The sequence below is a fragment of the Alternaria postmessia genome (assembly GCF_024291825.1).
Source record: "Alternaria postmessia strain BMP 2775 chromosome Unknown scaffold_13, whole genome shotgun sequence".
Lineage (NCBI taxonomy): Eukaryota > Fungi > Ascomycota > Dothideomycetes > Pleosporales > Pleosporaceae > Alternaria > Alternaria postmessia.
In genome coordinates, this window is record NW_026260086.1 from 62,819 (window position 1) to 78,342 (window position 15,524).

Consider the following 15,524-nt stretch of genomic DNA (forward strand, 5'->3'; position numbering starts at 1 on the left):
GTGAATGAGCGATTGAGCAAGATAAAAAGGTAAAGATTGCTCATGAACTCCAGACCCTTATATTGTCTGTGTATAAAATCTTCTTCAAATGTGTATAGATATTTTCTCCAACAACTTCCGCTTCTGATCCTTCCTCAACGACGTCTTCGAACAACCACTTACTATCATGGCGGACTCTAACAACCCAGCCCCCGAACCTTCTTCGATCATAGCACCCCTCGATATGGAATGGGCTCGAGATGAGCTGGTTCCCTTCCTGCAGTCGGTATTCGCGCAACCAGGCAAATCCGCGGATGATTGGATGAAGAGTATCCTTCATGCGAGGCGCAATATACATCTAATAGTAAGTGAACTGAACGTTACCCTTTGAAGGATAGCTGCACCAGGAAAACACCAAATATTTTCTCCTGACTTGGCAACAAGAAAGTAACATGTGGAACGCTTCTGAGATGTTCAAAAGGCACATCACTATCTCCTGCTCCTAGGCACTGACACATACAACACAGCCCTTTTACGAAGACTTTCCGTTGACGATCGAACGTCTTCGCCTGACTCTCCTCAGCTCGGAAACCCTTACGCCGAAGGAGCTGTCGAAATTCACGAAGGTCACTGAGCTAGGTAGCCAGATGTGCATTCGTATATTCGTACGCCATGCATCTACACAAGGGCCATACCTGCTCTTCTCGCTCGGTCGAGATCCAAATCCAGATCTCCGACGAGGAAATCAGGCTAGGGGCAGCCGCCCTGCTCGGACACAACCGCCGCAGCTCATGGATGAAAACAGGGCGCTGCAGAAACAGATGAGCGCTCTCAACCTCGAAACTGAAGGTCATCACGGAGGCAGATATGTTCAGACAATTCGGCCACGGCAGCTTCGTGGAGGATACGAAGGACATCCAGATAACGGCCATCACTTTAATCGAGGAGCGCGTGTGTCTCAGGCGGTGCAACAGCCGTCCCCGCAATACCCACCAGCTCCATTTGGTGGATACAATCAGCCCTACGACGATCCTTCGATGGCGCGTACTCCATACGCGCCTACTCCATCAATGGTTGGGTACGGTATGCAGCATTATGGCAACCCTCCACCGCAATCGTACAGTGAATGGAATGTCAATCAAAGCTACCACAACGCGCAACAGGCCAACTCTGCTCAACCACGAGCCAGTAGCGCTTACCCAATGTCGCCACCACAAGTAATGCTTGTTCCGCAGCAATTCCGCGTGCCCAGTCGTCAAGGACAACAATTCCAACACCATCGTGCTGCTTCAGCGGGTCAACAAGGTCAAGTATTGGCACAGAATGAAGACCATTCGGTACCTCCTCTGGGACAAGCTTCATCTTCAAGAAGAGCTAGCAGTTCCGTGCTCCGTCCTGAAGCGAGACCATTCACTCCAGGTAAAGCTATCTAGTAAAACCATTTGAAGGTATTGCTAACCTTTATTAGGATCTAGAACTACGGATGATTAAACGTCGATTTCAATTAGCAAGAGAATTCGGAGGGGCCGAAATGTGTAAAGATAAGGGCAAAAGTTTTGAAAAGATATGCTGCATGGCTTGCGATCCGCCTCAGTGGAGATGCAACCTTCATCCTTCCGGAAAACAGATAGCCATAGATGTGCAATTGAAAGCCGCTGGTTGGTGCGGTGTTGGCTCCGCCAACTTTTCCTCCAGATTTCCGCTTGAGGACCGTGCTCGTTAGCGTGAGGTTTGTCCGACCACCAATATTACCCACCGCTTCATCATCACTTGAGCACTTTTGCAACGCCATCCCAACCACGCCCCTTCAGCCATCGTCTCGCGCGTGATCAATTTCAGAAGGAGGTAACAATAATGAAACGCTTATACTGATAACCCTACATCCAAGCCCTTGGCTACCATTCTCACGGAGATCCTAGGTCCATTCAGGCGCGTTGCAATCGTGACTAGGGCCAGAATGGGAGGTGACAAGACCAAGAAATGGAACAAAACTTGGCATTTCTGGCGCGCCCGCATGGAAGCTTCGACGACTGTTATCTTTTCCTGCTTAGCACAGCTTGGCACGTCTTTTTCGAACGTTCCGCCGCGCCCATGGTACAAGGCTGGTCGCTCGTATTGGCGCCCGGATCCTTTGCTCATTCCTATCTTATCCTGACCCTGGGGCTACCACGGCCTTGGATGCCTCTAAGTAACGCGCTTAACTGCGGCAGTATGTCTGAGGGGTCGCATTGTGATCCTTCGACCGGACTAGGCGCCGTCCCATGGTCTTGGATGCTGTTGATGTGCATGTAGCAGTGATAACACACGACAACCGAACGAACGAAATGCCATGGCGAAAGTGGACACGCTCGATAGTCGCGTGCGACCCTTGTGAAACTCCTGTCCAATGCTTCGGTCTGGTTCCCGATCTGCATGTATATGAAGAGGGGCATGGTACACCTGTTCGCACCGCAGGCATTCAAGTCCATCGCCCATTGCGTTTGCTTGACCCCCCACCGCCAGCGTGTGATCTCGCGCATTCAGTTCTGCGGTTGTATCTTGTTACTCCTGCTCTGCCTCGAAGTTTGGTTTAATATCATCTTCAGCACAATGGCAGCCACTACCAACGTCAAGGCGTCTCTGGAAATTACCAAGGGTGCTACTGCTACCGACCCAATTCCAATCGACACCAGCTCTACAGGTTCTATCAACGATGAGCACACCAACCTTTTGGGTCCTTTCCCTACTGAGGAGGAGTGGGCCACTCTTCCCAGGGTTGCTGGTCGCATTCCATGGCAAGCATGGACTGTAGCTGCTGTTGAATTCGTCGAGCGCTTCAGTTACTACGGTACCAGTGCCGTCTTCGTTAGTGAGTGGAATTTGGAACAACATTCTTTGGCATGTATTGACTGTCATCAGACTTCATCCAGAAGCCACTTCCCCCTGGCTCCAAGACGGGTGCTGGATTTCTCAAGAAGCCCGGTAGCGGTGCCCTAGACATGGGACAACGTGCTTCGACCGGTCTTACAATGTTCAACCAATTCTGGTCCTACATCACACCTCTCGGCGGTGCCTGGCTAGCTGACGAGTACTGGGGACGTTACAACACCATCCAGTACTCGAATTTTATCGCTCTCATTGGCCATATCATTTTGATTATGTCTGCCATCCCCGCCGTCATTGTCAAGCCCAACGTCTCCATCGGTATCTTCGCTGTCGGTCTTGTCATCATGGGTATCGGAACTGGTGGTTTCAAGAGTAACATCTCGCCGCTCATTGCCGAACAGTACAAAGACCAGAAAGCCTACGTCCGCGTAAAGAAGAACGGAAGCAAGGAAATTGTCGATCCCGCTACCACCACTGCGCGTATATACATCTACTTCTACTTCTTGATCAACTGTGGTTCTATCTGTGGTTCTCTTGCCATGGTTTACTCAGAGGTAATTGCCCTGTCAAGGCATGTTGAGCAACTATGCTAACGTCATTCAGCACTTCGTTGGTTTCTGGCTTTCGTACACACTGCCAACTATCTGCTACCTACTATGTCCGATCATCCTCATCACCATGAAGAAACACTACAAGCTCTCGCCACCCACTGGATCTGTTATGGGCAAGGCTTTCAAGCTAATTGGTCTCGGCATCAAAAAGTCACCCCGCAAGAACACATTCAAGGATGATGGTTTCTGGGACAGGATCAAGCCTAGTGCCCTTCGCGCTAGTGGTGAGAGCGTCCCTGACTGGATGACCTTTGATGATGCCTGGGTCGACGAAGTCAAGCGTGGTATCCTGGCCTGCAAGGTTTTCCTTTGGTACCCTCTGTATTGGCTCGCGTACAATCAGGTATGAGATTTAAAAAGTTCAGCAAGTATCTTGAGCTAACGATTGTAGATGACCAACAATCTTGTGTCTCAAGCCAACACCATGAACCTCGGAAAGACACCGAACGATATCGTCTCGAAGTTGAACCCCATCTTCATCGTTATCCTCATCCCAATCATGGACTTCCTTATTTACCCTGGTCTGCGCAAGGCTGGTGTCAACCTCTCGCCCATCAAGAAGATCACTGCTGGATTTGCACTTTCTTCGTTCGCCATGGTGTCTGCCTGTGTCATTCAGTACTTCATCTATAAGATGTCGGCATGTGGTGATAACATTAATGCCCTTAGCAAGACCCGCGACGACTGCAGCGCCGACATCTCCGTCTGGGTCCAAGTCTTCCCCTACGGTCTGATCGGCATGTCTGAAATTTTGGCATCTATCACCAAGCTTGAGTACGCGTACACTAAGGCACCCAACAACATGAAGTCTACCATCCAGGCTGTCGCTCTCTCCACCTCCGCTGTCTCCGCTGCTCTTGGTCAGGCCTTTGTCAGTCTGTCCGAGGACCCACTGTTGGTATGGAACTATGGTTCTGTCGCTGTTATCGCCATGTTCGGTGGCATCGGTTTCTACATGACCTTCCGCAAGGCCGACGCTCAAGAAGATGCTATGAACAACATGAAGGAGAGCAAATACATTGGCGGTCGTGAGGTTGGTGACGCTGAAAACGTCGAGACTCTTAGCGTGAGGGACGTCAAGAACGAGAAGAGTGGCTTGTAAGCGAGATCACTGGGTTGGCAATGGGTACATGATAGTAATGATTTGAATGGAATTCATATATGAGCAGTTCTACTTTTCCAAATCTCTCGGTGTAATCAACCCATCCTTTGCCGCCTGTCTGAGCCATCTCAAGCCATATCAGGAACGATACAAATAGTGAGTATACCGCGATCTGGTTCTCAGGAGGTCTGCTTGAGGTCAACAAGGCTCTACTTTCAGACATCAGATAGGCAAGCATAATACAGCCAGGAGGTCGTGGAGCTTTTCGAAGCTCTCCAACGTGGTCTAATGGTAGGGGCAGGAGGTATACAACTTACTCAGATAGCCACTCCACCTCCACTAGCACCTCGACCTCGACCACCTCCAAAACGGCGCCTGTCTCCAATACTACCCCAAGGATTCCCACTTGGAGAAGAACCAGGTACCGGTGCCTTGCCTTTCTGCCCAGGCGCCTTAGGGACACTGTCGTCTGGAGGGGGACCAAAAGACGGGAAACTGATGTGTGGGAGCTGATCTGGAGTCGCACCAGCAGACCTAGCAGAGTTGACTGCTGTCTCATGAGAACGCATGGCTTGGATCGCTGGCGCCGTCGGAGGTAGCATGAGACCACCGTACTGCTGGTAGTGGCGGTACAGGAGTATATCGACAAGTGACCGGTTTTGACGAATCCAGTCCATGGAAGCGTGACCGAGTTCTGGATTGGCGATGCGGAGGATGAGTTCGTGGATCAAGGCAGGGTTTCGGTCGAAGTCATCCTGATTGTAAGTTAGTACCTTCTTGGAGCAATGGTTGAAGAGGATATGAATGCGGACTTACGATGGTCTCGCTGAGGAATATGGCGTTATTCATGTCCGGGTCGTAATTGTAATTGGGACGAGCTTGTCCTGAGTTATCTCGGACTGTGTACGCCCAGCGCATGAATGGAGTTACAGACTCGCCGTTCCAGCGCTGGAGAGGGGTTGGTACGTCTTCTCGGAGATGGTGGACAGTTGGAGGGATTCGGTGACCAGGAAGAGGCGGCTGGCCGACATGAGGAGGGGACAAGGGCTCAATACCGGTACGAGAAGGGATTCGGCCATGGCGAGGAGTGTTGTAGGGGTTTTGGGACGAAGATTGCCCGTCGCGTCGAGAAGGTTGGCTGGCTTGCGAACCAGACATCCTGGCGGTTCACTGAAAGAAGAGTTTTGCAGGATATGCAAGGGAGATTTGAACCAGAAGGATAAATGCTATATATATATGATCTAGAGATGTTGTGAAGGTAGCTCTGGAATTTTCATTAATAAGAGGGTTAAGGAAGGAGGAAGTTCATTATATATCTTAGTAGCGGAGATCATATTGAGATGAGGGGCGTTTGCTTTCGAGCGTGACCTTGGATTTTTTGAGATAAGATGTGCGTGAGAGAATGTATCTGTGACGCTTTTGAGCAGGTTTGCGCTCACTTCTAGTCATGAGGAAGAAAACCTGCGTTTGCAATTATACATAAGTAGCTATGGTAGTGCGTGGAAAGAGGCAAGTCTTCAGGTTAGTGTCTTATAACAAGTTAGTTTCCAGATTGATTATAGTTCAAGTGAACCGACTAAGGGTTTTCGGCTTAATGGTGTGGGCAAGAAAGTGAAATGATAGCTAAGGCTGTTGAGACATGAATAGCGTTGATCATGAACACTGCCTATTACAAAGACCATCAATACTAAATCTACACTATGAGTACATCGATACATAACGCCTTAGGTGACTCTTCTGCTTACTTTCTTTACCCGGGATGGAGCTCGTTCTGTCTTGCCCTACGGGACGTTTGTGAAGAAGAAAACTTACCTTCTCCAACAAGTTGATTAGATTGCCACGGCTTGCTGATGAACGGTAGAGAACGTCGGTTCAAAGGTTCTTCCTGTGACACATGATTGTACCATGCACAAGGGCCCCTTTTCCAGAAAGAGTGTGCTGGGCTCGTGACATATCAGAGACGCCCACAAACAGATGAGTCCGCTACAGACTTCTAGCGTAAATAAATCTCCTTCGTATCCAAGTTATTTCGTCCGCTTTGCTCGGTTTGAAATCGTGACCCCGTATTGCGAGTTGTTAACGCATCAAATCCGCCGCAAGGGCTCAGCATCGGAGCGCGCGCGCAGGAATCGGTATTGGTGTAGCCGTGATTACCATACTACTTATGCTCGTTGCGCTCTTAGCCTGGAAGGTAGAAAAGAGAAGAAGACAGGAGCGCCGTGCCACTGTAGAGTTACCGCATAACCCTCTCCACGAGAAGTACCAAGAAATGAGCTGTTATCCTGCAGCGCCACCCGCCGAACTGTATGCAGGGAATGTAGCCGTAGAGATGGCATGTAGGGATCCAGCGGAATTAAAAATCGGACAGAAGACAACACCGCAAGAAGAGCGACCCTATGGCCTTGACGATCGAAAAGTCGTTTTGCAGCCGTAGAAGAGCGAAAAGACATCGTAATCACATCGCCTGACACTCACCAACGACTACACCACGTTGCTATTAATGAGGAAATTCAAGACACAGAATGACTATGATGAAACAAATGCATTTCGTTTACACGCGCAGAATGAAATTGATGAGACCCTAGAATACACGCCGTCAAATGGATCGCAAGTGCATCTCAACCGATGCCATTATTTACCACCTCGCTTCCCAACTTCGAAGCCCTCGTTACCCTTCCGTTCGAATAATACATGGAGACGTAAGACATGCCGCGCATGTTGGTGTTGCGCGTCATATGTGTAGATTGCTGAACGACTTTGCGTATCGATGCCGTTACATGATTGCTGCAGGTAGGTATTGTCATATCTGCAATGGAGGCTGCGTAATCGTCTAGCACTTGGCGTCACTGGCCTTGGAGTTCATGAGCAGGGCGACAATGAGTCCGTAAAGACCTGGTGTATGTCAGTATAAGCCTTCATCGCGATCGGCGAGTAACGTACCCAAGACTTCGGCGAAAATGAGAATCAAAATCATTCCGACGAACAACCTAGGCTGCTGAGCGGTTCCTCGTACACCGGCGTCACCAACAATGCCGATAGCGAAACCAGCAGCCATACCCGACAGGCCGACGGCGAGACCAGCACCAAGCTGGATGAAGTTGGCAAAGAGCGAAGACTCCTGTGTCAAACCGTTGGAGATCAACACGGACACGACGAGACCGTAGATACCAATAATACCCGCCATGACAACGGGAATAATGTCTGAAGCATGTTAATTATGTTACGACATTACGGAGTCCATTGGTCTAGGCGTACTCTTGACAATCAGGTCAGGGCGGAGGACACCCATGGCCGAGACACCAACACCGGCCTTAGCGGTTCCGTAGGCAGCGCCGAAACCTGTAGATGGGTATACCAAGTCAGTACTTGTTTCACATGCAGTTCGCAAAGAGATAATACGTACACGCGAACACGATAGCTGACGTGCAGCCCATCGCGCCGAAGAAAGGCTATTTGCTCATTAGCCTAGTTCTTTGGGTAAACATGGCGCAGTCTGTCGCGTCGACAATGTTGATATCGAGATGCAAGCTGAAGCGACAGGAAGCAAGTAGTCAGACAACAGCCAACATGCTAAAGACTATGCTATGCAATGTTGATGGTTGTTCGAGCTACGTGATGGAAGGAGGTCGTCGCGGTGCCATCGCGTCGGGAGGCGAAGCGGAGGTTGGTTCGAGGACTTACAGCATAGACGGGGCTGTATTCATCGTGTTAGCTAGTGTTCGTGTTGTACGCCAATAAGGAAGCTTCTCCGATGCTCAGTCGACAGTCGCGAGCCCAGCTTATCTCCAAGAGGCAAGCTGGAGCTGCCTGCATGTGAGACAAGGGAGCTCCGTGTTCACTCACCAAAGTTCGGAGACCATCTTTGCGGCGGTGTATGTAATCGACGAGTCGTCTAAAAGGGTGTCGAGATCTTTATTGAGATGGACGGGAGTCGTGGATGCGGCGACGGGAGGCGGTTGTGATGTCGAGGAGTGGTGACGATGGTTGGCGAAGAGCTGGACGTCGCTCGCCTCGACACTATACCCATCCGGTCACTAGCCTGCGCCATCACGTGTGCCAAGACCGATAATCTTGGTAGCTATGAACTTTTCGGTTTCTCCATTCTAAATTTCTAAACTACCACCTCTCCACTACAATCCGGGCGAGCAAGCAGTGTAAGTCGCATACCTACAGTCTCTCCGATCTACTGTCGGCGCATACCTACAGTCTAATCCTTCACACTCTTGTCGCATCTTAGACTCTCGTCGCATTACTCACATCTCATAGGAATCCTCCTTCGGACGAGCTTCAGCAGTGAACCCTACCATCACCACACCTCTACTACCATGGCCGAAGACAACAGCGCCGCATGGCCCCAGGCCGACCAGGCTCTCTCTCAGGAGATCCTCGACCTTGTGCAGCAGGCTGTGAGTTCTCTAATCCCAACAGAGACGTTTCGAGACATGTACTGACTTGGTGCCAGACCCACTACAGGCAGTTGAAGAAGGGAGCCAACGAGGCCACCAAGACTCTCAACCGTGGTATCAGCGAGTTGATCATCCTCGCGGCCGACACCTCCCCTCTCGCCATCCTTTTGCACTTGCCCCTCCTTTGCGAGGACAAGAACGTCCCGTACGTCTACGTCCCATCCAAGATGGCTCTCGGCCGCGCTTGTGGTGTCGCCAGGCCCGTTATCGCTGCCAGCATCACGACCAACGAAGCTTCCGATCTCATGGGACAGATCCGCACCCTCAAGGATAAGGTCGAGCGCCTCCAGATCTAAGCCAACAGGGCTGCTACCGGTACAAGGGATTGCAAGAGGTAGAGACTTGTTTCGCAATACTGGAAGGTTTACGTAGCGACAAGATGTCAGAGACCTGGGATGAAATACGCCCATTGTCTCTGTACGTAGACCGAGAATGAAATGCCGAGCGCAAGTCGGCATCGACTCTGCCAAAACTGAACTTCTAGCCTGCATGCTGTCTTGATCTTGTGTAATGCGCGATTATTCTAGTGTTAACAGATACAGAAATTTGCTGGCGCATGATTCAGTTGCAAGTAGAGCGCATTCATCTTCTCTCCAATGCAGCGCTAGGCTAAAAGCCTCAAGTATAGAATCTGTACGAACTCTACACAGATGCTTGTACAAGATGGATGTGACTGCGTAGGCCAAACGCAGCGCTACGTTTCTAAGCCTCTGCCTCGGCCGTTTTTATGCGATGCTCTCAGCAATATTACGTCACGTCTGTCGGGGGCTCGGTACCCTGACTCTGTACTCCGAATCTTTCGAGCTGTGATTGCTATGTGATTTGAGTTACGCAGGCCGGACTGTGTAGCCACTTATGTCTTCGACCTAGCCCAGTGCGTTAATGCTATTCAGTTCAGAGCAAAACCACGTGGGCCATTTCAAGCTAGCCGGCGGGTACCTTACATCCGCTCGCGCCAGCATCGGGCATCCCAAGCGAATCTGTCAATTAAAAGAACATCGAAAGACTCACAGATTATTGTTCTCATCACGTAACGCGGAAAAACAGCGAAACTCAACCTAATGTTTTACTATTGTCATTCAATGACAAAGCACGCCTATAGAATTCCAAAAAGCCATCAAAGGAAACACGCCGAAGCTGTTACAGATCAAAATAATAGAAAGCTACTGTCCGTCGATAGCCCATCACTCGCCAAGCTGCAGGTGGAATTGCATGACTTTTGCCGTCAGTGTTGCGTCTACATGCCCATATACGCCAGTTAAATAGCTGTAGTGATAGCCGGTATGACAACTGTAGTCATGGCAGAAGGACTGATAGATCTGGCAACCACCGCTTGACTCTGCGCCGGCGCAATTCCTCCAATGTCGTTGTTCTTGCATGACGTGGCAGAGCACTTGTGATAGATGTTCATGGCATTCGCATTGCCGCAGATCTCGTTGGCATTGCCCACATAAGGCTTGGAGCAGGAGCCCATGATACCATCCTTGGGTGCGTACTTGGGATTGAGGTTGTTGTTGCAGAAACATTCGTTGCCATTTTCAGGCGCTGCGTAGGCGAAGCCACGATTATTGCAGTAGTCGACGCAAATCTCCACCGTCATGTAGTCATTGTACGTCCACGAACCATTCATGGCTCTATCGCTCACGTTGTCCGTGCCACATCCAAGATACTCCCATTTCTGGATCGCAGTCAGGTCGATGTAGTTGGTAGAGCCGCCGGAACCAAGTGTTGGTGAAGTTCCAGAGCAGGTTCCTGATGTGACGCGCTCTAGACCATAGGTGACGGGGTTGCAGCCAGGGAGTGCGGCAAGCTTTCCACTCGTTGACTCGCTGACAGATGTTGGTAGCTTGCAGTCATTGCATTCTTGGTCAGTGAACATAGTGACCGCGGCGCAATCCTCAACCCGACCTGAGTCGTCCGTGCAGGTATCAATCGCCTCCTGGAGTACGTCGACGTCCCAGCCGTTGAAGAAGTCACCGTGGAATCCGAAGCCAGTTGCATCTCCTTGGGCGAAGACAAATGGATTCTGTCCATCAACCCATTGATCGCTGAACAGGGCCGTATCATAGAGAAGCTCGAAGAAGATCGACACCGTGTGGACAGGATGAGAAGACGGACAGTTGCCACCGTTGTATACGTTGCCGTCTGGGTAGCTCATATGACTCTTGTGGTCCACAGAATCGAGGTTGACTCCATCCCAACACTGGGGAAAGTAAACCTGGGCTCGCAGTCCGCCTGGACATGGAATATCAGGAAAACCGTTAGTTTCAGGTTTGTTCGCACCAAGACAGTTGAATGAGATGCCCTGAGCGGCAAGACTACCATCATAGGTGCGGGTGAACGGGTCACCAGCGACCATGCGGAAGCCTTGTGGAAATGCATGCAGTTTCTCTGTCTGATTGTCTCCACGACGTTGGAGATAGTAAACGGTCATGCCGCCGTTGGTGTCGCTTGGGTCTAAATACAGGCGTACGAACTTAGTATGTTTCTCACATGTAGCTTGTGCAGGAACATTTACTGCCCATGACAGGAACTGGAGCGAAGCCAGATCCATCTTTGTATTTGACATAAAGTTGAGGTGTCCAGTAGTTAGACATATCCTCCTTGATTGTGCATGATGAGCACTTCGAAGCTTGGGTGTCTGCGTAAGTCATAGAGGCTTTGAAACCTGCGCCACCGGAGATTGTATGGACGTGACCAGAAACGGCCCCGGGACTGACGATAGGATCAAGTCGCTCTCGGACATTTCTTCCGGGGCAAGACATGCGAAAAAACGCATCCGAACAAGCAGCAAGGCCAAGGGTAAGAAGAACATTGTTGGTGAACATATCGATGAGATGCTAGCAAGGTAGCTTGAGGCAATGAGAGTGAAGTGCTGATGTTGAGTTGAGAGAATCCATATAGGCACCTTTATACATACTCAGAGACAGACAATTTGTGATTGTGAGTACTGAGCTTGTGTGACAGATGTAAGAACTGTAAAGCGTGGGACGCTAGGAAGATGATGATGGTAATGTCTTTGTTAAGCAGTAGTTTCGAAGGTTTAGGTTAAGGTATTCAGCCCAGATCCACAATAAGATGTATCAAAGTGAAGGAGTTGATCCTAGTCCGTGGCGTCTTGGGCTGCTTGCTCACTCTCGATCATCGTGCGGGATATGTCTTTGGCTGCTACCGCAACAGCCCCACATCATATTTCCGCTTAATCTTACGTTCGAGGGAGGAGACCAGATGACAGTTCACCTCGTAGCTCTAATGATGGCAGCAAGGCTCGGTACTTATACACGCGCTTTACATGAACGTATATCACCTCGCCAATGTGAAGGAAGTCATATTTGCGCGACATCGTCATCGTCATCGAGACATGATATGCAACTGTTCCGAGTAGTAATATCGAGTAGCGCAGATTGCTGGATGCGATAGTGGCATACATGAGGATGTGGACCGTCCGAACCCGCTCTTGCGGAAGGCGCACTTTACCATGACGCCAAGACGAAATCGCAAGCCGCATTCGATAGCGACCAACGATTGCCCGGCGTGTTGGCATTTCTCAGAACCGTTTTGATGTTGTCGATTATCAAGTGGTGATTCCCAAAATTGTAAAAGCAGTAGAACGCAACCGCCGCCTGTAGTTGACGATGGCCGTTAGCGTTGTCGCTAGCCGAAATCGTCGGAGCCGCGTTGAGCGAGCGATTGCGGATGCGGCACGTGGGCCTTCGTACCTCTGCCCACGGTCTCCGCAGGACGAACCTCCTGCGAACTCCTGAACAAAACACAAATGATTCTCTTCATCCGCCCCTACCGCATACGCTTCCATGTGATGAAGCTCCGATATCGACTGAAATCCTTCAACGACTAGAAATACCGATAGGTCCGGTGTCGCAGTTTCCACACCCTATGGTCAGCGCCTTACCCACCTCTGTTTAACGACTGGGTCTCAGGAAGTATGAAAGTAGCACAACTTCTCCGTCAGCAGCCACCGACCGAATTATCGCGTTGATAGTGCTCAGTACCACAGTGCAAGTGGTGTTGATGAGGAGGCGAGACAAAGGGGCATCTCCACTATGTGGCGCATGGTACAACTCCTACGACAACTCCAACATGCATATCGTCTTCCGAATACAGAATATGGGGCTCGATCCATAGGGATTGGGCTTTTACTTTCCCATGACTTGTTTCGAGGGCTTCTAACGCGATGTGGTCGCTGGACCGAGCCGGATCTGCAAGTACCATGGTACGACTCTACCCACGATCATCTTAACAAAATCGCCCGGACAATGAGGCAATTGCAAGGAAGATCGCCATGTCTTCTCTGGATGGACTATATCGCATAAGGTATCTTGTGTGATATTCACCAACAGGAACAAAAACGAGGGAGGTACCGCTGCCAGTTTTGCCAAGTCAGGCGACACCACGACTGCAAACGTTGTCAAAGTGGGGACACTGCTCTGGAAGGCTACCGTTACTATGTATTACTCCAGTGTATATCCTGCATGCAGGAGGTCATATTCCCGGAACTTACAAGAACACCTGCCCTCAGTCATCCCCCTCGTCTGAGGCATCGGTATTGACCTGTATTGTCGAGCGACTGGTAGATACATCCGGCGATTGCATGTGGTTTCCAGCTTCAGATCCTAACATACGCTTTTGGTATGGTAATTGCGGCCCGCTGCCACCTTGGTCCGCAACGCTTGGCAACGCTGACGACGAGGCTGAACGTACGACGGCCCTCGACGGTTGGCCATGTGATCTACCCGGTATCTGGGAAACGCTATACCCACTTGGGTATTACCTGCGAGAAACGCAATCAACACGTGCTCCGGGAATACAAAGTGGAGTCGATATGAGTTGATACGGAGCATACACATCCCGTTTAACTAGGTTAGTGTCCACCCCCTAACATCGCGGGGGCTAGTAGCCACGAGATCTGACATTCCAAATTTTCTTCAGGTAGGCTGATAGTACCGTAGATCGTCTGATTACACGTCACCATCTTCCTACACAACACTTGCTGAGACTGTACAAACTGTGTTTGGCTGCTGTTGCTGACAATCCCTAGCGATAAGTGGAGGCAACGGTTATCGTCTTTCCTGCGAAGTATGGTCGAGCTACGCCATAACTCAAGTGCTTGCACTGAACAACGACGCTACGCTGCTAAGTCCAACTTCTGCAGCCCACTCCTATTCTTCGATCGTGGATCGGTACCTCATGGGATAGCGTTACAATATGGTACAGTTTTCTACCAACGTTGAAGGTGTCAGACGACTATTGAATACTGTACTACCTCAACTTTGATCGCAGTCTATACTTCGAAGCTTCGGACAGCTGGAATCTTCTGCCAAGCCAGCAAACACATTGAGTCAACTAAATGTAAGAGATGGATGACATCAAGCCTGTGTTTGGGCATCGATTTGCGCCAGTGGTTATTCTCATGCGAACCACCGCGAGATGAATTCTCCCTATCGGTCCGTTTTGCAACCCCGATTATAATTGTAGTGTTGGCTTCTTGGTTACAAGCAGCCGAACACCACCAATACCAACACTATGGTTAAGATCGATATCCCTAGAAAGTCGCGCCGTTGGTTTGTATCTGGACGACTTCTACCAAGCTCTTCAATGGCTTTGCCCTATGCCAAGCTAAGTGGATCCGTGAAACGACAGGCTCCCCAGGCTCGAACTTGCGTTCTGTTCAACCTTGGTAACAGCACGCTTGGTCAGCCAATATGCAGACGTACCCAACTAGCATTCCATGCCAACAAGACAGCTTATCTGCGAAAGCCACCAATGAGCTGCTATTGTGACTGGCGAATCACAGAGTAGTGCAATCTGGTAATTGTAGCAGCTGAAACGAACTAGCACTTGCGGTCCCAACGTCGACATCGACAGCAATCAGCCACCACACTTGCATGCTCCAGACTCTAATTATCACGTCGTCCAAGTGGTGTAAGCTCACCGCAACTTCCACCATGAGCCACCGCAACTTCCATGAGTGGCTGGCACTACGCAGAGTGTAAGGTCTACTCTTACCAGGAGAGCCTGTAGAGCTAACGGGGGGTTGGATTGTGTTCATCTGCAGATGACGGGCTGAAAAACTGCTTGCCTTTGATCGTGCTGAGGCTAAGCGTGAGGGCCCTCGGAGGGAGGGGGTAAAAACCCCTAGATTCGGAATGCTGTCTCACGATATGATGAACTTCCGAATTTTCTGAGTTACGTAGTATCGGCCGCCGCGGCAGTATCGGCTTTCGTACCATCGGCTTCCTCACCACTACATCGCAACCGTCAATTCACTCCCGAAAGGGGCATCGAACGGCGGCATCTGTGACAGGCAACCCACGTGTACCCCGCGGATCGAGGTCGCTTACACCTAGTTCTAGAACTAAAAAGGGCTGACAGTCTATCTTGAGGCCCAAGTGGCGATTACCAACCCACATGGCCAGTGCACATGGGCAATTCTTCACATGCGCCAATATAGACGTGACATGCGCGGGCACGTCAGATGTCAGA

At 50.3% G+C, this 15,524-nt stretch overlaps 6 protein-coding genes across 6 annotated transcripts; 3 read left to right on the forward strand and 3 right to left on the reverse strand.

Annotated features, from left to right (window-relative positions):
• Positions 1-166: 166 nt before the first annotated feature.
• J4E82_003077 (uncharacterized protein) lies at positions 167-1,470 on the forward strand (the record flags this gene model as incomplete). Its single annotated transcript, XM_051729367.1, has 3 exons — positions 167-343; positions 507-1,398; positions 1,448-1,470. 3 exons carry the CDS (start codon positions 167-169, stop codon positions 1,468-1,470), a joined length of 1,092 nt encoding a protein of 363 aa, XP_051590751.1.
• A 1,098-nt stretch (positions 1,471-2,568) lies between these two features.
• J4E82_003078 (uncharacterized protein) lies at positions 2,569-4,557 on the forward strand (the record flags this gene model as incomplete). The annotated part of the gene is made up of 4 exons (XM_051729368.1): positions 2,569-2,827; positions 2,878-3,398; positions 3,448-3,798; positions 3,847-4,557. 4 exons carry the CDS (start codon positions 2,569-2,571, stop codon positions 4,555-4,557), a joined length of 1,842 nt encoding a protein of 613 aa, XP_051590752.1.
• Positions 4,558-4,874: 317 nt separating this feature from the next.
• J4E82_003079 (uncharacterized protein) lies at positions 4,875-5,715 on the reverse strand (the record flags this gene model as incomplete). Its single annotated transcript, XM_051729369.1, has 2 exons — positions 4,875-5,312; positions 5,374-5,715. 2 exons carry the CDS (start codon positions 5,713-5,715, stop codon positions 4,875-4,877), a joined length of 780 nt encoding a protein of 259 aa, XP_051590753.1.
• A 1,672-nt stretch (positions 5,716-7,387) lies between these two features.
• On the reverse strand, positions 7,388-8,243 carry VMA3 (H(+)-transporting V0 sector ATPase subunit c; the record flags this gene model as incomplete). Its single annotated transcript, XM_051729370.1, has 5 exons — positions 7,388-7,449; positions 7,498-7,758; positions 7,813-7,896; positions 7,981-8,006; positions 8,239-8,243. 5 exons carry the CDS (start codon positions 8,241-8,243, stop codon positions 7,388-7,390), a joined length of 438 nt encoding a protein of 145 aa, XP_051590754.1.
• A 639-nt stretch (positions 8,244-8,882) lies between these two features.
• Positions 8,883-9,319, forward strand: SNU13 (RNA binding protein snu13; the record flags this gene model as incomplete). Its single annotated transcript, XM_051729371.1, has 2 exons — positions 8,883-8,963; positions 9,020-9,319. 2 exons carry the CDS (start codon positions 8,883-8,885, stop codon positions 9,317-9,319), a joined length of 381 nt encoding a protein of 126 aa, XP_051590755.1.
• A 962-nt stretch (positions 9,320-10,281) lies between these two features.
• Positions 10,282-11,620, reverse strand: J4E82_003082 (uncharacterized protein; the record flags this gene model as incomplete). The annotated part of the gene is made up of 2 exons (XM_051729372.1): positions 10,282-11,480; positions 11,542-11,620. The coding sequence occupies 2 exons, from the start codon at positions 11,618-11,620 to the stop codon at positions 10,282-10,284; spliced, it is 1,278 nt and encodes a 425-aa protein (XP_051590756.1).
• Between the last annotated feature and the right edge of the window lie 3,904 nt (positions 11,621-15,524).